Source organism: Lutjanus erythropterus, chromosome 19 (assembly GCF_056507025.1).
Source record: "Lutjanus erythropterus isolate fLutEry1 chromosome 19, fLutEry1.hap2, whole genome shotgun sequence".
Classification (NCBI taxonomy): domain Eukaryota; kingdom Metazoa; phylum Chordata; class Actinopteri; order Lutjaniformes; family Lutjanidae; genus Lutjanus; species Lutjanus erythropterus.
In genome coordinates, this window is record NC_139335.1 from 1,279,963 (window position 1) to 1,304,408 (window position 24,446).

At 42.4% G+C, this 24,446-nt stretch overlaps 4 protein-coding genes and 1 long non-coding RNA gene across 7 annotated transcripts; 4 read left to right on the forward strand and 1 right to left on the reverse strand.

Moving 5' to 3' along the window:
• Positions 1-1,492: 1,492 nt before the first annotated feature.
• On the reverse strand, positions 1,493-19,468 carry LOC146308956 (uncharacterized). Of its 2 annotated transcripts, XR_014772400.1 has the most exons (4): positions 19,333-19,468; positions 17,949-18,214; positions 1,662-1,753; positions 1,493-1,587 (listed from the first exon to the last, which is right to left on the reverse strand). It is a non-coding gene; the product is annotated as an uncharacterized LOC146308956 (long non-coding RNA). The 2 variants fall into 2 exon arrangements; XR_014772399.1 differs by lacking the exons at positions 17,949-18,214; positions 19,333-19,468 and adding an exon at positions 2,435-2,803.
• Positions 2,221-4,541, forward strand: LOC146308957 (uncharacterized). Of its 2 annotated transcripts, none has more exons than XM_084743581.1 (2): positions 2,221-2,240; positions 3,227-4,541. In XM_084743581.1, the coding sequence occupies exon 2, from the start codon at positions 3,281-3,283 to the stop codon at positions 4,205-4,207; it is 927 nt and encodes a 308-aa protein (XP_084599707.1). In that variant the 5' UTR covers positions 2,221-2,240; positions 3,227-3,280; the 3' UTR covers positions 4,208-4,541. The 2 variants fall into 2 exon arrangements, with proteins under 2 accessions (XP_084599707.1, XP_084599708.1); XM_084743582.1 differs by lacking the exon at positions 2,221-2,240 and adding an exon at positions 2,882-3,013.
• On the forward strand, positions 5,542-7,835 carry LOC146308958 (uncharacterized). The gene has a single exon (XM_084743579.1). The coding sequence runs from the start codon at positions 6,549-6,551 to the stop codon at positions 7,485-7,487; it is 939 nt and encodes a 312-aa protein (XP_084599705.1). The 5' UTR covers positions 5,542-6,548; the 3' UTR covers positions 7,488-7,835.
• On the forward strand, positions 8,206-11,122 carry LOC146308959 (uncharacterized). Its single transcript, XM_084743580.1, has 2 exons — positions 8,206-9,245; positions 9,294-11,122. The coding sequence occupies exon 2, from the start codon at positions 9,650-9,652 to the stop codon at positions 10,577-10,579; it is 930 nt and encodes a 309-aa protein (XP_084599706.1). The 5' UTR covers positions 8,206-9,245; positions 9,294-9,649; the 3' UTR covers positions 10,580-11,122.
• nr1d1 (nuclear receptor subfamily 1, group d, member 1) lies at positions 11,855-24,338 on the forward strand. Its single transcript, XM_084743570.1, has 8 exons — positions 11,855-12,387; positions 19,370-19,651; positions 20,027-20,115; positions 20,384-20,528; positions 21,045-21,745; positions 22,030-22,215; positions 22,366-22,576; positions 22,976-24,338. The coding sequence occupies exons 1-8, from the start codon at positions 12,336-12,338 to the stop codon at positions 23,197-23,199; spliced, it is 1,890 nt and encodes a 629-aa protein (XP_084599696.1). The 5' UTR covers positions 11,855-12,335; the 3' UTR covers positions 23,200-24,338.
• The last annotated feature ends 108 nt before the right edge of the window (positions 24,339-24,446 follow it).

Genomic DNA, 24,446 nt, shown 5'->3' on the forward strand with positions numbered 1-24,446 from the left:
ATACATAAAGGCTGATCACGATAAATAGTATAATATAAAATAATATATATATAATGATATATAAGCTTTAAAATAATAATATATCATTTATTTATAACAATAACACATATCACCAAGTTCCTTCGCACAGTCATATTTATACAAAGTGTATACTCAATCCACAGAAAAATATAATCATGTTGATACAAAATTATGTGCCATACAAAGATCATTATACAATCCACATAGCACATCAGTACTCTGTATCAGCTGCCATATTGTTGATCTGTGGAATAACCTACCATTCATAATAATAACAATAATAATAATAATTATTATTATCATTATTATATAATAAGTGGTTTGAATTCTGTTTAAATGCACTGACACGTTCATGCTCTTATTTTGGATCTTATCCTGAGTATATGGCTATATGCACTGTTTATCTGTATTCATATTTTTGGTATTTCACTTTATATCATGACAACATGTGGATGAAAAACAATGTACAGGAGATTTCTGGGATTTATTACCCAACTGAAGCTGTACGACTGGCAACTTCTATTTGAAAATCAGGAAAGACTCAGGAAAGAAAATGACTGACCTCATTTCCTCAGGGACGCTGTTCCAGAGCCTCAGAGCACTGACTGAAAACGCCCCGTCCCCTTTAGTTTTCAGCCTGTGGAACAGACGAGAGAACCCTGCCTGAGGATCTCAAGGTACGTTCTTTTACTTCCATGGCAGAAATTAAAGATTTATGGAGGATTGTTTTTTTTACTTGAAGACTTTAATGACTTTTCTCTCCGCTCTTCCTGCTTTCGCTTCAAGGAAAAGCACACAGACACACACACACACCTAGACTGGGACTCACCTCATGACCTATGACCCACATATACACCATCCCATTTATTCCTAAATACTCAAACTGTAGTTGACTGTTTTTATGAATCCTGCCTCTCCAGAGTGTGCAGATTACTGGGTTTAACTTTTTTTTTACAAGGATTTATCATCATTTTCACATTTTTGAACCTATCAGGTTTAGAGGGGCTCCATCAAAGGAGATTAATGATCTGAATTTGCTCTAATTGTTTTGGATATTTCTTATCGACTTGTTTGCTTACAGCACAGTAGATAACAGATAAGGTGTTGGATTAAAGTTTAAATGTTGCTTGGTTACAGGAGTTACTTTCTATCATAGACGAGAGCTCGTGGTTAGAACTTCCTGTGTGTGCAGAGCAGGTGGCTCACGTTGGCCTTCGAGATGTGCTTTCTAATCTATGCAAAATGTACCTTTATTGATCAATCATAGGGCAAATTCTATTTGGCACAGCGGCACAAAAAAAGTAGCAGTGCAGGGGAAATGTAGGAAGAAAATTTTTTTTTTTTTTTTGTTATTGTTTTGAAAATGTAAGGAGTCGAAAGTACAGATATTTGTGTTCAAATGCTGGGAATAAAAGTAAAAATTAAAGAGCAAATACCTGAAAAATCATACGATAACAAAGTAATTGTACTTAGTTTCTTTCCGTTTCTGCTCGTTGGTGTTTTGACTCGGACTTGTTTCTGTCTTGCAGGTCTGGATGGTGACAGGTCCAGTCTGAGTCAAAACATCTGAAGAATAAGTTTGAGTTAAAGGGACAGTTCACTCTAAAATAAAAAAAAAATCAACATATTATTCCTCTTACCTGTTGTGCTCTTCATCCATCTAGAAAATCCTGGTGTGTCATACAGATCAGTCAGCCTTCTCTCCACTATAATGAAAGCAGACGACACTCAGCTGGTGCAGATCAAAGCACAAAAAGAAAAAAAAAAAGAATCAGCAACGTGTCCTTTCAGAAATCATGACCTGGTTCCTCCACAGACCTTGCTGTGAGCAGGAACTACTTTCTTTCTAACAGAAACTCAGACTCTTGTTGACACAGATGTTTATAGTAATGCAGTACATTTCGTCAATAATCAATAAAGAATCACTTCAAATCCTTTTGTCTAAGCTGCACATTTTTCTCTTTGGTTTTGATTAAACATTTATTTGTGGTTTTATAGTTTTTGCCTTTTGAGTTCAGGATGATGTTTCATATCAGTCACACCTACATACAGTCCAGAGTCCACAGAGGTAGATCACCTGTTCGCCCAGCAGACGCTTCCTGCTGACATTCATTATTCCACAGCTCCATGTTTGTTTGTTTGTTTGCTCCGTCAGATCACAGAGGAGCTCTACAGAAAATCTTCAGCAGACTGAAACACACAGATCTCTGTGAGCTGAGGTAAAAACTTTACTCTCTAAAGGTTTGTGACGAAACGCTGAATCATCTTTTAGAGCTGCAGTGAAATGATCAGAGGTCTGTAACCCTTTTATCTGTCTTTTTTAAGCTCAACCTTTATCTAGAGCACCGATTCGATTCGAGCAGGAGGACATCTGAACGTGAAAACACAGAAAAGAGCAGATATGAATGCTTGCCATGTGTTCCTGAGGGATCCTATAGGCTCTTCACAGGTTTCTTGCAGACTGTTGGTATTGTTCCACTGAAGCGTAAAGGCGTTGCTCTGACAGCTTCCTCTTGAGATGCTTCTGGATTTGCTCGGCTTGATTTTAATCTGAGCTCAGCTCTCAGTTCTCCTCTGAAGTTTTAATAATATCCGTACATTACAAGCCTTGACCACAATAAATCCTCTGACCAGTGGTGGCCTTTAGGTCAGGTCTTATCCTCTGTCCTCCAGCCACCTATGTCCAATGTCCTGACGGTCACTTCCATGGCCATAGTGAAGATAAGCCGGGACGCGGTGCAGCCACGGCCATGATCAGTGTTTCCAGCTGCTTTTTTTTTTTTTTTTTTTTTTGGCATTTTTAGCGGCACGTCATCAAAGAAGACTTGTGAGGGCCGGTGAAGAAGTCAAAAGCAGTCCAGAGGAGCTTCTGAGGGACGAAGGTCCAGGATCACCACATGGACGTCTGCTGCTTCCTTGTTTTGGTGCTGGCGTGTTCCAGACAGCTGGAGCAGCCTGGGATCCCTGGAATCAAACAGTTTCTTCTTTCAAGGTCCTGTCAGGACTCTGACAGGAAAAAAGTTCAATTCACCACAATTTGCACTTTACTGAGATTTTCTGCAGCAGTGAGTGGCTCCTCTTTTTCCACAGGCGCATGTTCTCCACTTCAGTATGTGCAGGAATACAAAGCTTCAATACATGCAGCCATGATGTTTTAAGATCATTCAGATGAAAATGTTCACTCTGTTGTTTTTGTGTGTTGCAGTGTTACTCTGAAACCTACAACCGCCATCTTTGATCTGATCCAGAAAACAACAAGATGGGGAATGGGATGAGTGAGGAGGAGTGGAAGAAGGAGGAGCAAGAAAGAGTTGACAAGTTTGTGAAAAGAATCAGTGAGGGTCCAAATCTGAGAGTCAACGACAGAATCAAGAAGTTCACCAGTCTGGATTCTTCAGACAACCTGAGAAAACACTATGAGAAGAGGAAAATGGAGGCAGGTGACTGTGCTGCAGACTGGATCAAGAACCTGGTGGAGAAGCTCGGAGCCTTGACACCAGCTCCTGAACTGGCGGGCCTCGGAGCGCTGGCCATCGCCGTCCTCATTGACATGATTTCCTTCAGCCCACCTGAGGAGAACACAAAGGAAGCTCTCAGATCAGTGTTTGCTGAGGAGAAGGCCTCTGAGGTCTGGGATCAGATCGACGAGTGTCTGAAGAGATGCAGGATGAACATCAAGAACAAACACGAGCTGGTGAAGGACATCAGACGGATCGAGCGCCAGCTGAGCGCTGCGCTCACCAAGCTGAAGAACTCCTTGTCGAGGCACATGTCATCTGAGGCTCTGAAGGCCTGGGTGAACGGGGCGGCCTTCCACATCCAGATGATGATTCACCTGGTCAGACTGGGAGGGACTGAAACCTGTGACCAGGTAAAGGAACTCCTCTTCATTTACAAGAAGGACCTGGACCCGCTGTTTGAAAAACACAAGGAAATGATAAAAGGAAAGTGCCACTTGAAAGAATTACGTCATGAAACTGTATTCTATTCTAATGTAAAATATCTGGTGGGTGAAGATTCAAAGTTGCATCACATGGATCCTAAGGGCCACTATAATACACATCTTGAGGCTTATTATAACCGCAGGTACGGCAGGCAGAAGTCTGAGATTCAGCAGTACTTCAGTGACGTAGGACAGAACCTGCAGAAGCTGATTGATCAGAGAGGCTCCTTCAGTATCGACTGAGAGAGAAGCTGATGGATCTGAATTCAACAGCTCATTGATTACAGAAACAAACTATATGTTCAGTACAAATGCAAAATATTAATAAAAACTACAGAAGGTGATTTATGAAGAAATTGCAGGTGTGAATGCTGCCTGTTGAAAAACTCATGTCAAACTGAACTGATTTCTTGAATGACGTTATTATGTGGAATATTTGAAGGTTTAGTTGAAAGATTGTCATTAAACTGAACTTCTGACTTTATAATATATTCTATAATAACATTGCATGATGTGGAATATTTAAAAATTCAAAAACTACTTGGTGTGTTTGGAAAAAAATCGGATGATTTTCTTTTTTTTTAAGACTGTAGGATTCACTGTGACTGTAGTCAGACTCTCGATGACATTATTGATTTTTACAGTAATACAGTGCATTTAATCAATAATCAATAAAGAATCATTCTTGTGTGGCACATGTTTTCTTGTTGCTGTTGATTTGACATGTATTTGTTGTGTCATGGTATTTTCCTGTGTGTTGTCATGCTGACTCAGCAGTTCTGTGGAGTTCAGTCTGTTGTTTCATATCAGCAGTACAGACAGTCTACAGTCCATACAGGCAACTGACCTGTACGACCAGCAGACACTTTCTGCTCAGTCTTCCTCACAAATCACTCATTCTTGAGAATCGGGACAAAAATGTATTTAAAGGAGGTTTTGATTTTCACAGTTAGACCTGAAAATAGATTTGAAAAGGTCAAACTCTTGGATATTAAACCTTATAACAGGACAACTTTTTTAGGACTAAAACAAAGATCGTTTCAGGAGCAGATTTTAGTCTCTGGGTGTTTCCTGTTGGGATCTACTTTCTAAATATCAGATGATAAAAGTGTCCTGTGGTTCAGCTCAGCAGCAGGTGGCGCCATCAGTCTGTCTGTCTTCATCTGGTTTGACTTTCACCTCAGTTTGAAGTCAGACAGAAAATCTTCAGCAGACTGAAACTGGACTGAGTTCACGTCAGGACAAAAGTCTCTGAGCTGAGGGACGAACTTCACCGTCTAAAGGTTTGTGATGAAATGTTGGAGACACCTCAGGACTAACCAGGAGTTTAACGTGTCTGTCCATCTGTCTGTCTGTGCATGATGCAGTCTGAAACCTCACACGTTTGTCACCGAGATCAGACTGAAGGCTGAGTTTGAAATAGGGCTGCAACTAATGATTATTTTTTATTGTTGATTAAATTGTTCATTATTTTTTCAGTTAATCAATTATTTGTTTGGTCCATAAAAATAACAGAATGCTAAGAGACTGAAGCTAAAGCTAACAGGCCCCAGGTCATGATGTCATGCTCATGATTATTTCCAGTGTTGTTTTATTTGTTTTTTTCTGTTAATCAATTAGTTGTTTGGTCCAAAAAAATGACATGAAATAGGAGCTTGATGACGTCCTCAAATGTCATGTTTTGTCCACAACTCAAAGATATTCAGTTTACTGTCAGAGACGAGGAAAGAAACCAGAAAATATTCACATTTAAGAAACTGAAATCAGAGAAATTTATCTTAAAAATTACTGAAACCAGTGTCAGTGATCAAAATAGTTGCAGATCAATTTAATTGACCTAAATGGTTCAAAATTGATTAATTGTTGACTTTCTGCAGCTTTAGTTTGAAGGGTGTGGCCCGAGCAGAACTGACTGTATCTCTCTAGTACGTCTGTAGCTGCTGTTATCTGGATCAAACAGTCACAACTTTCTGTCCATGATAAACTCGATATGCAACATGTTCTTTAAAAACCATAAACACCATCAATCATCACATATGATGCAGTAGAAGTGTGTGATGGTGTCTGTATCTGCAGAGTCTGCAGTCTCATCATTTCTTTCATTATTTTGCTTCTCGGGATACTTTACCAACCCAAGCCATCATTATTTAAACATCCTGGTAAAATTGATTTCTATATTTATTATCATACAGCATCACGTGTAGTAAACCTTAATGACTGCATAAATTCACAGCCATATTTTAATGTAGGCTAATAACCAATTAACTACTCTGAGCTAGAAGCAGTTAAATGTATTTTATAGGATTATAAACATGTTTTAACATTAATAATAACACATTTCCACCCAGAACCACCACAAAAAACTAACATAACCTTTGAGAAAAGGCCAGAAATTATTACAAAAATAAAACACAAGACATTGTATGATATCATGCTAACAGACTGAAGCTAAAGCTAACAGATCCCAGATCATTATACAAACTGCTAACTTTATCTACACAGACCAACCTGTTGTTTTTGTGTGTTGCAGTGTTACACAGAAACCTACAGCCTCCATCTTTGATCTGATCCTGAAAACAACAAGATGGGGAATCGGATGAGTGAGGAGGAGAGGAGGAGGAGGAAGGAGAAGAGGGAGCAAGAAAAACTTAACGATTTTGTTAAAAGAATCAGTGAGGGTCCAAATCTGAGAGTCAACAACAGAATCAAGAAGTTCACCAGTCTGGATTCTTCAGACAACCTGAGAAAACACTATGAGAAGAGGAAAATGGAGGCAGGTGACTGTGCTGCAGACTGGATCAAGAACCTGGTGGAGAAGCTCGGAGCCTTGACACCAGCTCCTGAACTGGCGGGCCTCGGAGCGCTGGCCATCGCCGTCCTCATTGACATGATTTCCTTCAGCCCATCTGATGAGAACACAAAGGAAGCTCTCAGATCAGTGTTTGCTGAGGAGAAGGCCTCTGAGGTCTGGGATCAGATCGACGAGTGTCTGAAGAGATGCAGGATGAACATCAAGAACAAACACGAGCTGGTGAAGGACATCAGACGGATCGAGCGCCAGCTGAGCGCCGCGCTCACCAAGCTGAAGAACTCCATGTTGAGGGACGGACACATGTCGTCTGAGGCTCTGAAGGCCTGGGTGAACGGGGCGGCCTTCCACATCCAGATGATGATTCACCTGGTCAGACTGGGAGGGACTGAAACCTGTGACCAGGTAAAGGAACTCCTCTTCATTTACAAGAAGGACCTGGACCCGCTGTTTGAAAAACACAAGGAAATGATAAAAGGAAAGTGCGGGACACATTCAATCGTTATCTACATGGCTGTTGCTTCTACATCCTTTGTGGATGAAGATTCAGAGAGGTATTTCATGTATTCCTCTGTCAGCTATAAAGCCCATCATGAGGCTTATTATAACCGCAGGTACGGCAGGCAGAAGTCTGAGATTCAGCAGTACTTCAGTGACGTAGGACAGAACCTGCAGAAGCTGATTGATCAGAGAGGCTCCTTCAGTATCGACTGAGAGAGAAGCTGATGGATCTGAATTCAACAGCTCATTGATTACAGAAACAAACTATATGTTCAGTACAAATGCAAAATATTAATAAAAACTACAGAAGGTGATTTATGAAGAAATTGCAGGTGTGAATGCTGCCTGTTGAAAAACTCATGTCAAACTGAATTGCTGCCTTTACAATATAGTATATAATAATGTTTGAATGATGTGGAATATTTTAATGCTATTTGAAAGGCTGATGCCAAGCTGAGTCACTGCCTTTATAATACATCATATCACTAAACTGAATTGCTGCCTTGATATTCTAATATTGTTTGAACGATGTGGGATATTTGAATGTTTGTTGAAAATCCTGAAAAATACATTTTCGATAAAAGTTTGGAATTGGAATGTTGATAGTTTTTAAGTTGTTGTTTTTTGTGGGGGGGCATAATTTGATTCTCAGGATGGGGAGTAACATTTCTTTAAAAAATTAAATAAGAAATAAAGAATATGAATTAGACTGTGCAAGATAAGCATTAATTACTCCAGTATAGCCTGTAAATGGATGCTGCTGCTCTTAACTCATAATGTTACATCATTATTATTATTATTATTGTTATTATTATTATTATTATTATACCAAACGTTTTATTGCTATTTTTCTTTAAATTTTCACCACTTTTATTTACATTTTGTTTCACAGTTCGTCAGTCACCACAAACACATAAATAAAAAAAAAAGCATCCAGTGATTAATATTGTTGAAATAAAATGTGGAATAATGTTAACAAATCATATTTTGTGTGCTCATAAATTTGTTTACAACTAAGTTTCCCATTATTCTGACAAACTTTCCTATTACTTTGAGAAAGTTTACCATTATATTGAGAAAGTGTCCACTTTTTTGAGAAAGTTTCCCATTTTCCAGACACACCTACATGTTGTGCGTGTGATAAAGTGTTAAGAAACAAAGATTTGAGAGCAGATTTTTGCTTTGAATCAAACTCCAAATTTGCTTTCAACTGCAGAAAATCTGTGAACAAAAGCTCCTGAATCCCAACTCTGTATCTGTCCAGAGCTTTTACTCAGGTAGGAAAGAAAACTATGAATAACGTTTCCTTCTCAGCTTGATGAGCTGCTGAACAAACTTTCACAGATCAAATTCTTTGTGATTTACTGTCAGAACAAAAACTACAGAGAGTCAGGACTAAAACAAAGATCGTTTTACGAGCAGATTTTAGTCTCTGGGTGTTTCCTGTTGGGATCTTCTTTCTAAATATCAGATGATAAAAGTGTCCTGTGGTTCAGCTCAGCAGCAGGTGGCGCCATCAGTCCGTCTGTCTTCATCTGGTTTGACTTTCACCTCAGTTTGAAGTCAGACAGAAAATCTTCAGCAGACTGAAACTGGACTGAGTTCACGTCAGGACAAAAGTCTCTGAGCTGAGGGACGAACTTCACCGTCGGGGTTTGTGATGAAATGTTGGAGACACCTCAGGACTAACCAGGAGTTTAACGTGTCTGTCCATCTGTCTGTCTGTGCATGATGCAGTCTGAAACCTCACACGTTTGTCACTGAGATCAGACTGAAGGCTGAGTTTGAAATAGGGCTGCAACTAATGATTATTTTTTATTGTTGATTAAATTGTTCATTATTTTTTCAGTTAATCAAATAGTTGTTTGGTCCATAAAAATAACAGAATGCTAAGAGACTGAAGCTAAAGCTAACAGGCCCCAGGTCATGATATCATGCTAACAGCCTGACACTAAAGCTAACAGGCCCCAGGTCATGATATCATGCTAACAGCCTGAAGCTAAAGCTAACAGGCCCCAGGTCATGATATCATGCTAATAGATTGAGGCTAAAGCTAACAGGTCCAAGGTCATGATATCATGCTAACAGCCTGAAGCTAAAGCTAACAGGCCCCAGGTCATGATATCATTCTAATAGATTGAGGCTAAAGCTAACAGGTCCAAGGTCATGATATCATGCTAACAGCCTGAAGCTAAAGCTAACAGGCCCCAGGTCATGATATCATACTAATAGCTTGAGGCTAAAGCTAACAGGTCCCAGATAATTATACAAACTGCTAACTTTATCTACACAGACCAACCTGTTGTTTTTGTGTGTTGCAGTGTTACACAGAAACCTACAGCCTCCATCTTTGATCTGATCCTGAAAACAACAAGATGGGGAATGGGATGAGTGAGGAGGAGAGGAGGAGGGAGGAGAAGAGGGAGCAAGAAAAACTTAAAGATTATTATAAAAATATCAGTGAGGGTCCAAATCTGAGAGTCAACAACAGAATCAAGAAGTTCACCAGTCTGGATTCTTCAGACAACCTGAGAAAACACTATAAGAAGAGGAAAATGGAGGCAGGTGACTGTGCTGCAGACTGGATCAAGAACCTGGTGGAGAAGCTCGGAGCCTTGACACCAGCTCCTGAACTGGCGGGCCTCGGAGCGCTGGCCATCGCCGTCCTCATTGACATCATTTCCTTCAGCCCATCTGAGGAGAACACAAAGGAAGCTCTCAGATCAGTGTTTGCTGAGGAGAAGGCCTCTGAGGTCTGGGATCAGATCGACGAGTGTCTGAAGAGATGCAGGATGAACATCAAGAACAAACACGAGCTGGTGAAGGACATCAGACGGATCGAGCGCCAGCTGAGCGCCGCGCTCACCAAGCTGAAGAACTCCTTGTCGAGGCACATGTCATCTGAGGCTCTGAAGGCCTGGGTGAACGGGGCGGCCTTCCACATCCAGATGATGATTCACCTGGTCAGACTGGGAGGGACTCAAACCTGTGACCAGGTAAAGGAACTCCTCTTCATTTACAAGAAGGACCTGGACCCGCTGTTTGAAAAACACAAGGAAATGATAAAAGGAAAGTGCCGTGTTCAAATAATAAGTGACGAAATTTACATAGTGGGTAGATCTCTGGTGGGTGAAGATTCAGAGCACCATTACATGGATCTTCAAAGCGGCTTTGATAAACATTTTGAGGCTTATTATAACCGCAGGTACGGCAGGCAGAAGTCTGAGATTCAGCAGTACTTCAGTGACGTAGGACAGAACCTGCAGAAGCTGATTGATCAGAGAGGCTCCTTCAGTATCGACTGAGAGAGAAGCTGATGGATCTGAATTCAACAGCTCATTGATTACAGAAACAAACTATATGTTCAGTACAAATGCAAAATATTAATAAAAACTATGGAAGGTGATTTATGAAGAAATTGCAGGTGTGAATGCTGCCTGTTGAAAAACTCATGTCAAACTGAACTGCTGCCTTTTTAGTATCATACTGTTTGAGTGATGTGAAATATTTTATTAATTGTTGCACAGCAGACGCCAAAAATTAATTGTTTTTCACTGATACCAGTAATGTAGAAATGATGAGGAACATTTGAAAGTTTCTTGAAATGTTGACGCCAAACTGAATTGCTGCCTTTACAATATAGTATATAATAATGTTTGAATGATGTGGAATATTTTAATGCTATTTGAAAGGCTGATGCCAAGCTGAGTCACTGCCTTTATAATACATCATATCTCTAAACTGAATTGCTGCCTTGATATTCTAATATTGTTTGAACGATGTGGGATATTTGAATGTTTGTTGAAAATCCTGAAAAATACATTTTCAATAAAAGTTTGGAATTGTAATGTTGATAGTCTATTAATTATTTTTAAGTTGTTGTTTTTTGATTTGATTCTCAGGATGGGGTGTAACATTTCTTTAAAAAATTAATTAATTAAAATAATCTTAAAATTGCTTTCATGGTACTAAAACAGTAGTATTTCGACACTTGTAACTTAAAGTTGTGGGTCCTCTCCTCTGCCATTGTTGCTACGAAATGCATTCTGGGAAACGTGGCTGCCCCAAGTCCACACAAGTCACCACCCGATGCATCCTCGATAAAACGGGCGGGGCAAGAACACATCCGGGTATTTGACTGTACTTGGCGAGATGCGGACTTTTGAATTGGAACAGTACTTGGACTGAGACTGATGACGTTTCTCAAGTACACAAGAACACAAGTACAGAGAAGAACGCATATTGAGAAACGGCTTGTGTTTATTACTTTTTTCAATTAATCAATTAGTTGTTTGGTCCATAAAATTGCAGAATGCTAACAGACTGAAGCTAAAGCTAACAGATTATTATTTTAAGGTTGTAATAATAATAATGGTGATGATAATAATAATACTGATACTACGACTAATAATAATAATAATAATAATAATAATACTTTTCTACGTAAATATTTTTATGTGCTAGTTTTTCCTGAGTTTTTTTTAGCTTGTTAGTCACCACAAACACTTAATTAATTACCCAAAGAAAAACATGGAATAACGTTTACAAATCATATTTCATGTGCTAGTAACTCCCCTCTCTCTCCTCTCACTCTCCACTGAACTACGAATTCATCTATCCGCCTACATTTCCCACAATCCTCCGCTATCAGAGAACAGCGGGCTGCTCCACGTGCTCGGGGATTTAAACAAGTATCTACTACACGGAGGAGCGCGAGGAGGGGCGGGAAAAGTGTGTCACTGGGGCACGAGGCTCTCCCCGCGGTCACATGGTCCCGTTTTCTGCCGCGTGCGGGCACGTCGGCTCCGTACACTGCGCGCGCGCCCTGTTTGAAAAAAAAAATACAGAGAGAAGGAAGCGCGTGCAGCAGCTGACAGGCTCCTCGTGCAGCAGACAGACATCAGTTGTGTTAAGGTCATTCAGAGAAACAGAGAAAGAATCACCTGTTCGTCTTCTTCTGTGGTGTTTCAGTCCTAATGCTGCAGTTCTTATTTTTCATGATGCGGGAAATATCCGGGATTTTTTAAAAAACTCTCGTGCGTGGCTCTATTGGAGTTCAGGATGACGACAACTGCCATGGACACAAACAACAACAACAACAACAACAATACAGGTAAACAACACTTCCCTCTTCCCCTTGTTCATCACCCCAATATTAAAGCCAGGTGACACCAGGTGCTGCGCGCGGAGCGTCGGTGTTTAACGTGAGCTGGCGGAGCCGAACCGTCGGGGTGAGTGTGACGGTAGTTGTGTAGTTCAGTGCAGATCCGTTAACTTCGGTTTCAATATTTCCTGCGCCGTGTTTGTTGAAAAGGTGAGCTTTCTGTCGGAGGTCCTTTAAAATGTTTCAGGCTGCAGGTGTCAGCGAAACGCCGCGCGACAATCCGCACCTGCGCTCGGTGATCTGCTGTGTGTGTTCGGAAACTGTAAACATAAAGTTCATGAATAAATATCACTCTTTATCGTTATTAAGCACCGAAACACCACAGGGAACTAACAAGATTTAATAAAACTACAAAAAAACTACAGTTTGGTTGGCAGTGAATAAAAGCTGCTGTTGGTGACTTCTGATCCATTTTGCGCTTAAAAACGTGAGGAAATATAACAGGTTAACACAGGAAATAATATGACATGCAACAAAATCAATCAATTAAAGCAGCAAACTTTGACACCTGACAGATTAAAATCATTAAATTGGCTCTTTCATGAATGGAGTTTGGTGCATGAAAAACCTGTCAGCATGAAACCAGAGCTGCAACATTTAATCGATTGGTTCTTGATGAATTGATGTCGGGCTTTTGGAAACACTGATCTTAATTTTTCAGCATTTTCTGACGACTTTATAACTAAACACCTGATCTATTTATGGAGAAACAATTGATACGGAAAATAATCACTAGTTGCAGCCCTACAAAAATCAGAACAGGTAAATCATCAATCAATTAATCAATATAATCAATCAATCAATCAATCAATCGCGGCTCTTTGCTCTGTCAGTAAAGAAGCAGCAAACTGTGGAACATGAAGGATTAAAATCCATAAATTGGCTTTTTATCGAACGGAGTTTGGTGCGTGAAAAACATGAAACCAAATCAATAATCTGTCCGATGATTCTGATCGGTTTGTGTTTCTGTACGAGCTGCCTCACTGCCCTCATTCCAGGCTCGAGCTCCGTGCAGGTGGAGTGTCAGTGAGGAGGAGGAGGAGGAGGAGGAGGAGGAAGCACATGTCGGTGTGTCTGATGCGGATCATCACGGGGACCGTCACCGTGATCCCGGCCGTGTTTCGGGGAACTGGGTCATGATGACAGCCTCGGTCGCTGGGTCGTTTGTGCGTCTGTGTGCGGTGCAAGTGTGTGCGCGCGCAGCCGTTACCGGTTCACATGGAGCAGCTCACTCGGCCATGTGCGCTTTGTTTTCACTGAACTCGGCGCGCTCTGATTGGCTGTTGGTCACACTGAGCTCATTGCGTAATTCTCCTCCTCCTCCTCTCTTGTGCGTGTGTTTCTCTCTCAGATTTTTTTAACACCTCTCCACGTTTTGATCAAAGCAGCAGAAATCATTAATAACTGCAGAAATCAATGAATTATTAATGAGAGAACAACCAATAAAAAAAAGATAGATGGCTGTGTAGGGGAGACCAGGGCCAACTGCAACATTTTTTTTTACATTTTCCCTCGTAAGTCACAGAATACATGAAATACACTCGTCATCTTTTCCTATAAGACAAATATATATGTGCACTAATTAATAATACACACATATATATATATGGATGATAATGATTAATCAATGACTGACTAATCACTCGTTAAGAATTTAATTGATCATGTAGAATTTAGTTGATCTTCTGTCATCATAGAGAGCTACATCTGAAATATGCAGATCTCTATCTGTTCCACAGGCTACACTCTTAGAAATAAGGGTTCCAAAAGGGTTCTTCCTGAAGGGCAGTGGTTCTACCCAATTTGCTTCTGAAGAACCCTTTTCAGAAGAAAAGGTTTGTCGAGGGTTCTTTGTAAGACTAAGGGTTCTATTAAGGATGCTTTTCATCCAGAGAACCTTTTTTTACAAGAAAAAGTTCTTCAAGGGTTGTTGAAATCCTCAAAGAACTATTTCAAGGGTTCTTTGCACCATAATATAAAAATATTCTCAGTAAAACCTCCTGAATGTGTTCTTGGAATCTAAAAAGGTTCTCAGTAGAACCCACAGGGGGTGTTCTAGATAAACCCTTATATTATAAAAAGGCTCTTGGTAGAACCTCCTGGTTGGGTTCTTATTAGCAGCCTTGAAAAGGTAGAAATGTTCTGGATAGAACCTCCAGAGAGGTGCTGTTCTTACATGAGCAGATTAACTGTGTTGGACTGACTGGACGTGGACGACTGACTGGACGTGGACGTCTGACTGGACGTGGGCGACTGACTGGACGTGGACGTCTGACTGACTGGACGTGGACGACTGACTGGACGTGCACGTCTGACTGGACGTGGACGTCTGACTGACTGGATGTGGACGACTGACTGACTGGACGTGGACGACTGACTGGACGTGGACGTCTGACTGGACGTGGACGTCTGACGTCTGACTGACTGGACGTGGACGTCTGACTGGACGTGGACGTCTGACTGACTGGACGTGGGCGACTGACTGGACGTGGACGTCTGACTGGACGTGGACGACTGACTGGACGTGGACGTCTGACTGGACGTGGACGTCTGACTGACTGGACGTGGATGACTGACTGGACGTGGACGACTGACTGGACGTGGACGTCTGACGTCTGACTGACTGGACGTGGACGTCTGACTGACTGAACGTGGACATCTGACTGACTGGACGTGGACGACTGACTGGACGTGGATGACTGACTGGACGTGGGCGTCTGACTGGACGTGGACGTCTGACTGGACGTGGACGTCTGACGTCTGACTGACTGAACGTGGACGTGGACTGACTGGACGTGGACGACTGACTGGACGTGGACGTCTGACTGGACGTGGGCGACTGACTGGACGTGGACTGACTGGACGTGGACGACTGACTGGACGTGGACGTCTGACTGGACGTGGACGTCTGACGTCTGACTGACTGAACGTGGACGTCTGACTGACTGGACGTGGATGACTGACTGGACGTGGACGTCTGACTGGACGTGGACGACTGACTGGACGTGGGCGACTGACTGACTGGACGTGGGCGACTGACTGGACGTGGACGTGAGGGTGAAGCATGAATGGAGCAGCAGAGGACGAGCTCCGTCTCTGGTTGGTCAGTGTGTAGGAGACGTGGATCAGGTCAGACAGGAGGAGACGGAGAGTGTTTCTGCAGGAGTCACAGTTATTATTTTACACCAGCATCATATTTAATGATGAACTCTTTAAATTTAAATTTATGACCCAGTTTCCTAAAACATCTCAACAGCTGTTGCAGGGTTTTAGTTCATGTTCTGCTTCTTTTATTCTCTTTTTTTACCAACCAGATAGAAGAGTTGGCTCGTTGGCCTTTTCCCCTCTTCAGTAAACCTTTATTAAGTGAAATGATGAACAGTCCTGAGGACAAAATGTCAGGGGGAGAAAACAGAAGAGACGTTGGCGTTTATCTCACCGAGCAGCCCTCTGATTCGTCACCATGGATGAGCTTCACTGGAACACATGATCATATCGTCATGATATTCCTCCAAAAGTCAGAATGTCATTTCATGATTTTAAAAGAGCTGAGTTTTATAAAACTCTTTAAATTCTCCAGATAATCTTCGAACATCGTTGTCTCTTTGTTGTCATTTTTGCCTCTTTTCGGTCATTTTGTGCTAATTTGTGGTCGTTCTGCATCTGTTTGTGGTTGGTTTTAGTGTTTGTGGGGTCACTGAGTTTGCCATTGTAGTTGTTTCCTCTCTCTTTGTGGTCAGTTTGCGTCTGTTGTGGTTATTTTGTCTCTTTGTGGTTGTTTTCAATCATTTATGTCTCTTGTGCCTCATAAGTTTGCACTTCTTTCTGGTCTTTTTTTAAACATTTTTTGTGGCTGCTTTGCATAATTTTTGTCTCCTTGTGGTCATTCTGTGTTTGATTGTCATTATTTTGCTTCTCTTTGAGGTTGGTTTGCACCTTTTGTGGTCATTTCTGCATAATTTCCTTCTCTTTTCAGTAACTTTGTGCTCCTCTGTGATTGTTCAGCATCTTTTTGTGGTTGTTTTTAGTCTGACACTGGTTGTTTTTGCATGATTTGCATTTTGGTGTGGTCATTTTGTGCCTCTTTTTGGTCCTTTTTGTGTCTTTGTAGTCATTCTGTCTCTCTGTGGGTCATTTTGCATCAGTTTGTGCTCCTTTGCATCATTTATCTCTTTTTGTGGTTATTTTGTGTGTCTTGGTCATTTTGAGCTTCTTTTTAGTCATTTGTATGTCTTTGTGTTTATTTGTCACCTCTCTGTTGTTGTTTAGTTGTCAGTCTGTCCACAGAATCAGAGTGCAGGAGTTGCACAACATCACTGAGGTCCTCACAAGTATATCCATCCAGCCTGTGTGTGTGTGTGTTGGTGATGAATGGAGGGAACGTGAGAGTGCAGCAGAGGGTGGTGTGTGTGTGTGTGTGTGTGTGTGTGTGTGTGTGTGTGTGTGTGTGTGTGTGTGTGGGCGGGCCGGACTCAGAGCCAGTCTCGTTGCAGAGTCTGCTGTGTGGAGGAGGCACGTGGCTCAGGGGTGTGACAACACACGAGCCTCTCCTCCTCCTCCTCCTCCTCCTCCTCCTCAGTCTGCAGGAGGGAGGGAGACACATTACTGACACACATCTATAATATCATGTAACTGAGTGATTCTTACAGTAGTGATCTGTCTCTGGAGTGTCTCTGTAACACTCCTGCCTTCTTCTTCTTCAGAGTTTTCATCTGAAGGTCCATTTAGCAGCACTGCCACTGATCTTCATCAGTTATCAACAGATATCAGATATGAACATTTTAAAAGCCTTGTCCTGGTGCCCCAAATATTCACTAGAGCACCAAATATGGATTAATGCACTGCAGAAAATAGTCCCCAACAAATGCACTATTTCCTGCTGTTTGTCTGATTAAAACTACAGAATCTTTGTGGGTGTTTTGCGTAATTGTGTTGACTATGTTTGTGCTCATTTTGCATCAGTTGGTGCTCCTTTGTTGTCCTTTTGTCTTTGTGGTTGTTAGGAGTCTTTTTTTGGGTTATTTTGCATAATTTTATGCTTCTTTTTGGTTGTTTCATGTCTCTTTTTTTGTCAGTTTGTGTCACTTCCTGGATATTTTGAGTATCTTTGTTGTCTTTTTGTGCCTGTTCTCAGTTGAAAGCAGCAGGCAGCTTAACACTTGTATATTAAATGTGTTGATTATTCTACTAATCAACTCTCCTGACTGCACAGCTCTTTATATTTGAAAACAGATGTATTATACATATTTTTTATTGTAAATTTGTGTTTCTCTACCTTTGTGTCTCTACACACCTCAGCAGTGAGCCCTTAAATCTGTTTAATCAGACATCATCATCAGAATTATTAAAAGCATCAGATTAGCAGCCAGAGTGCACGTGATGATCAGACAAACATCAACATGTGTGTTTGTGTCTGTGTTCTCATTAAGGCAGCAGCATGTTTCTGAATGTGTGAAAACAGACGGCTGTGGCTGTGTGTGTGTGTGTGTGTGTGTGTGTGTGTTTCACACCTCACAGACTGCCAGTCGTCACGTGCAGCACTGACACGTGGGAAACAGTTGCTGCTGCTGCTGCTGCTGCTGCAGGATGAGAGCACAGAACTACTCTCACATCTGTAGTTTGAACACATGCAGGAAGTCTGTCACGTTCCAGACCTCCTGTCACCTGCAGCATCTCTGCACCTGTGTGGACAATCACACCTGTCACTCCTCTCTGAAGTCACACTCCTCCTCCTCCTCCTCCTCCTCCTTCTTTATCTTCACCCTCTGAGGCAGTACTGAGTGAAATGTTTCACACACAGACAGTGAACACATGTTGAGATCATTCAGTGTGATTTACACTTCTGAGGATGTTGTTGTCTGCAGAGGAGACTTCTACTGCAGTAGAAGTAACAGTAGAAGTTCTGATTCAACTTGTTACTGCAGTAAAAGTGAAAAAGTTTTCCTCTGAAGGACATTTCTACTGACTGTTTCTGTGTAAAGACAACTGAACCTCAGCTTTTAACACTATTAATAATAATCATGTATTGTTTCAGATTTTTGTATATTTAATTTCTGTATTCTTTATTTTTATCATTATATAAACTATAAAAAAACTGTAGTTTATTCATCAGCAGAGAGTTTGTTTCACTGAGGAGGAGGAGTCAGTCTGTTCCCCCCTCCTCCGCTCCCCCCTCCTCTCTGTCCCTACAATTCCTAGAAACTCAGTTTGTTTTTTCTACTTTTACTCCAGAACACCCCCCATCCTCTCGCCACCCATCTGTTACCATGGCAACAGGAAAACAGCCAGGCTTCCTCTGCACCGCCCCCAACTGACCTCACGCACACGCACGCTATAAAACAAGGAGCTGCTTTAAAAAAAATCTACATTTGTGTATGAAATATTAATAAAATATAATATATAAAATTAAATTTAAAAAGACCCTGCAAACACTAAACTGAGCTGTGAGCTCTGTGAAAAACTTATTTTCCATGCTGCTACGTCCACACCTGTCTTTTTATTTATTTTTTTATTGCTTTGTTGTTCTTGTTTTTAATTCTATTTTTTATTATTTCTTTATTTTATTGTTTTTATTTATATTGTCATACATACCTGATTTATCTTGTATTTATTCTGACAATTTCGCGTCTTTTCTGTCTTATTATTTTAACGTTATATTGATTTGGTCATGTTTGGTCTCTGTGTTTAGCTAATGGTTACCCTGGTCACCCTGGAAGAACCTTTTAAAAACCTTTATTTCTAAGAGTGTATAAAGAACTGATGGATAAAATGTGGTTCTGAGCGATTGTGATTTCTGACCAAACATCTGCAGAACCGATGACATTCACACACAGAACCACGTCTGTTCTCTCAGCTGTGTGAGAACATGTGTTGTCCTCCAACATGGCTGCTCACCATCTTGCCTCCTCTGTCCACCTCCATCTCTCTACAGGTGGTGTGATCTCCTATGTGGGTTCCTGTGGAGGTTCTCCAGCTCGGACCAGTCCGGTCTCCATGTACAGCGAGAACTCCAACTCCCAGCCCGGGTTCCCCTCTTCATCCTCCTCGTCCTCTTTAACGCCCTCCTTCCTCAGCAGCAGCAGCTCCAGTTCAGGGTCCGCAGGAGAAGACGGCTCCTCCTCGGCCTCCTCCTCAGCGGGAGGTTCACCTCGAGGTCGAGATGACGGCGGTTCTCTGAGGGCGTCGCCCAGCAAGTCTGTGGCCAGTCTGACCAGTAAGACCTGACAGCTAAACCATTAACATCAGATGATCCTTCATTAGTCCCACAGAGGGGAAACCTGCAGCGTCACAGCAGCAAAGAGGACAGAAACACAGAACAAAGCATCAATAAACAACAGTCAATAATAAATAATAAGTAAACAAGAGGAAATAGAACAATGTGTGTCATATAAACATATAAGAGACGCAGCAGTTGATTTTACATCAAGTAACTTTTGTCAGTTTCTCCAAAATTTCTACATCTGTTATATTGTTGTTGTTTGTAATATTTTAAATAAATACCAGCATGTTCCAAATAAATTAAAAGAAATGTTCCAAATAAGTAACATCACCGTCATATTGTGTGTGTGTGTGTGTGTGTGTGTTTCAGAGCTGAATGGCATGGTGCTGCTGTGTAAAGTTTGTGGTGACGTGGCTTCAGGTTTCCATTATGGAGTTCATGCCTGTGAAGGCTGCAAGGTGAGATACTCATCACACACACACACACACACACACACACACACACACACACACACACACACACACACACACACACAGTAGAAGTGAGAATTGTGCTGCGTCGCCATGAATCAGCTTTAAGGCCTCAGTTTCCTTCAAATGATGAACACTGAAACTTCACTGTTGCTTTACTGACACCATTGGGTGTCGTCCTCTTGAACACAACACTGACTCTGTGTGTGTGTGTGTGTGTGTGTGTGTGTGTGTGTGTGTGTGTGTGTTCCTGCAGGGTTTCTTCCGTCGCAGCATCCAGCAGAACATCCAGTACAAGAAGTGTCTGAAGAATGAGAGCTGCACCATCATGAGGATCAACAGGAACCGCTGCCAGCAGTGTCGCTTCAAGAAGTGTCTGTCTGTGGGCATGAGCCGCGATGGTGAGACACCTCACCTGTCTGTCTGTACACCCACAGCTATAGAAACATAGGTACCTTGTTAGCTGCTGCTGTCCATGATGGGTCAGTGCAGTCACCATATTGGTGAGGTCAAAATCTGCTGTAAACAAATACAATGAGCCTCATGTTCTAATTAAATAACAAAATGTTCCAGATAAAGAACAAAATGAACTCTGAACTAAGACGAGCTTTAATTGGCTCATTAACTCTTTAAATTAAATAAAACTGATCTGTCTTTGTTGTTCCACCAGGCTGGTTTCCCCTCAGTCGTCTTCTGTCACAGTCGATTTTGTAGTGAAGTCTTTATCTCTCAGTGCACCTTGCAGTGTTTACCAGCAGATCTTGACCTCACCAATATGGCCGACCAGCAGACACATGTCAAATTGTGAATGTGGTATCTGCGTTCCTATATCTGTGTGTACACTGGGGTTCACATATAGCTCTTGTAACAACATCCCTTCGTCCTCCTCATCCTCATCCTCCTCCTCCTCCTCACAGCTGTTCGTTTCGGACGGATCCCGAAGCGAGAGAAGCAGAGGATGTTGGCGGAGATGCAGAACGCCATGAACAACATGGTGAACAACCAGCTGCAGAACGACTTCCAGCTCGCCAGCCTCTCTTCCTCTTCCTCCTCTTCATCATCATCCTCCTCCTCCTCCTCCTCTCCCTGCCCGGGGGTGACCATCGCCCCCCAGCCGCAGCCTTCAGCTCTACCACTTGCACCTTCCTCCCCTTCCCCTTCCCCTCCAGCTCCTGCCTCGTCTTCCTCGCCCCCTCCTCTTCCTCTTCCTCCTCCCCCCTGTCAGAGCCCCTCCCCCTCCTCTTCCCCGCCTCCCAGCCCCGGGTTGGACTCCACCATCAGCGCCATCGCACGGGCTCACCGGGAGACCTTCCTATACGCTCATGACAAGCTGGCCAATCCCCACGCGCCACCTCAGCAGCAACAGAATAATCACGCCCACCACCACAACGGGGAGGTGGAGCCCAACCGGTGCCCCAGCGGTTACCAGGCCAACGGCCTCAACACCATCTATCACCATAACAACAACCTGGGGACGGGGCGCTACCTCACACATCACCACCACAGCAATGGGAGGCGGAGCCTGCATAACAGTAATTTCATTGGAGGAGAGGAGTTCAGTGATCATGTGACCCAGGAACAGAACTGTCCAATGAAGAACCGCACGGGGATAGTGCTGGTAAGAACCAATCCAAAACAATTCTTTAAATGAGTTTAAATAAGCCCTGCCCCCGTTAGTTACTGTTGCTAAGCTGCCTAAGGTCCTGGATCATGATATCATGCTAGCAGACTGATGCTAACGCTAACAGGTCACGATATGCTAACAAACTGATGCTAAAGCTAATAGGTCCCAGAGCATGATGTCATGCTAACAGACTGAAGCTAACACCTGCTGTCAGTAGTTGCTGTTGTTGAGCTGTGATTGGACAGTTGATGTTCAGGTGACCCCTCCTCTTCCTCCAGGCCTGTCCAATGAACATGCAGCCTCACGCTGACCCCTCAAAGACTCCTCAGGAGATCTGGGAGGACTTCTCTCTGTCCTTCACCCCTGCTGTCAAGGAGGTGGTGGAGTTTGCCAAACATATCCCAGGATTCAGTTCTCTGTCCCAGAATGACCAGGTCACGCTGCTGAAGGCGGGAACCTTCGAGGTATGATGGCCGTAGCGTCACACTAACACCTGTCAGACTTTATGTTTGTAGAAACATTTGAAGGTTGTTGTCTTGTTTTCTGCAGCCCCTGGTGGCTGTTAGAGGAACTGCAGCTTATTGGCTTCAGCATCCTCTTCTTTGTCCTTCCAGGTGCTGATGGTTCGCTTTGCGTCGCTGTTCAACGTGAAGGAACAGACGGTGACCTTCATCTCTGGCACCACTTACAGCCTGGAGGAGCTGAAGGCGATGGGGATGAGCGAGCTGCTGGGAGCCATGTTTGACTTCAGCCACAAACTGGCGGCGCTGGAGCTGAACGCCCAGGAGCTGGGACTGTTCACCGCCGTGGTGCTGGTGTCTGCAGGTGAGGGTCGGTCAGAAGTATTTTGCCCACCAATAGAATAACTGGTAAAGGTAAAGACTTGTGGAATAGTTCAAAAATACATAGAAATACATGAAACAAAATAATTCTAATGTTTCAGATGAGATTTAAAAGAAGACACTAAAGTTGCAGCTTGATATCCTCAGGTGGGAGTTCCATATTCTAATATAGGCCTGTTGAAATAGAGGCCTGGTTCTCTGAGGTTAATTAAAGCTGCAGATATCAAGGCTAAAAATGGTTAAGAACCTAGATATAAGTTCTAAAACTGGTCAAGAACCCTGATGTATGTGTTACAAATGGTTAAGAACCTTGATTACAGCATTCTTCAGCTATTCTGTTTGGTCCGATCAGAATGTGTTTTAACCTCTTCCTCCTCCTCAGACCGGTCCGGGATTGAGAATGTGGCGTCCGTGGAACAGCTGCAGGAGAACCTGATCAGAGCTCTCCGCTTGCTGGTCAACAAGTCGGCCGTCGCCCCCGGCAACAACCAGCACAACGTGGAGTCGGCGCGCTTCACCAAACTGCTGCTGAAGCTGCCCGACCTGCGAACGCTCAACAACATGCACTCTGAGAAACTGCTGTCTTTCCGCATCGACGACCCCTGAGGACCTCACTGATGATGTCACGGCGCTCTCTGTTCTGACTCACTTCCTGCGGTCGCCGACGATGATAAATAAGATATCATGTGGTGCTCTCCATTGCCATGACGTCATTACATCATCATCCCTGATGTCATCGCATCGTTAAGACTGGTACGATGATGATGTCATCAACAGAACTGTTCGTCACACAGCTCACCGCCAAAATAAGAGTCTGTAGCGGACAGCTTGCGTCCCACGGGCCAAGTTAAAGGAGCAGTCCCACATTTTGAGAACGCTTGTTTTACCCAGAGGTCTTTAGCGTAGCTTAGCATAAAGAGTCTTGAGCTCATCACTGTCAAACTGAATCCCTGAAGGTTTCACCTCATAAAATCATAAAATTTACTCGTTAATAATAAGGTTGTTTGTTTTTTCATTTCAAACAGGTTGTTTTCTGTTTTCCTTCTCGTTTCCCAATTTCAGATTTCTCATTTTAAAATGGAAATTGATTGGCGTGAAGTACACTCACCAACAGAGTGGAAGGTTTGTTTCTCTTTTATAGGAGCTGGGCTAACAGTTTCCCTCTGCTCCCAGTCTTTGTGCTAAGCTAAGCTAAACACATCCTGAAGACGGGGACCGAGAACGAGAGGATTTATCGAAATGTGGGGACTCTTCAGAACATCCAGAACTTCCAAACACGTCACACACACAGAAGCTTCACTTCAACATTCAACTGTTTTTGTTTGAATGAACACCAGCCAATCAGACAAAGGAACAGCAGTGATGGACACTGACCAATGAGACAGAGGACAGAGGGTGACGTGTTTAAGGACGATCAGTCATCTCTCTAACAAACATTATGCAGCTGATCTTCTGTATAAAACCTGTAAATAAACATAAATATATCCAGTTATGCTTGAACTGTTTGAAAAACTGTTGATATGTTATACATCTATATTTTTTGTTAATATGAATGTGCAAATATTACGACTGTATAAAAGTGTGTGGGGCACAAACGTTATGTACAAGGTTTGAAACGTTGAGTTTGAAATGCATCCAATGGACCTGAGATATTCTGAAGTTTGTATTCTAATGTGTGTTTTCTGTTGTAAAGATATTATATATATATATACAGTATATATAAATATACACATCAGACTCCTGAACGCCTCGTCTCTCTTTAGTTTTCAGCTGACATACAGAATCATTTACTTTGAAATAACAGCAGTGATTCTTTTAAATCTGTGTTTCTCAAACATTTGACAGCACTTACC

Bases quoted from the DNA above. Each gene is read 5' to 3' on its own strand.
- LOC146308957 (XM_084743581.1), top strand. From the start codon at position 3,281: ATGGGGAATGGGATGAGTGAGGAGGAGTGGAAGAAGGAGGAGCAAGAA.
- LOC146308958 (XM_084743579.1), top strand. From the start codon at position 6,549: ATGGGGAATCGGATGAGTGAGGAGGAGAGGAGGAGGAGGAAGGAGAAG.
- LOC146308959 (XM_084743580.1), top strand. From the start codon at position 9,650: ATGGGGAATGGGATGAGTGAGGAGGAGAGGAGGAGGGAGGAGAAGAGG.
- nr1d1 (XM_084743570.1), top strand. From the start codon at position 12,336: ATGACGACAACTGCCATGGACACAAACAACAACAACAACAACAACAAT. The intron at 19,652-20,026 runs GTAAGACCTGAC...TGTGTGTTTCAG, and splicing joins GTCTGTGGCCAGTCTGACCA to AGCTGAATGGCATGGTGCTG. The intron at 22,577-22,975 runs GTGAGGGTCGGT...CCTCCTCCTCAG, and splicing joins CGTGGTGCTGGTGTCTGCAG to ACCGGTCCGGGATTGAGAAT.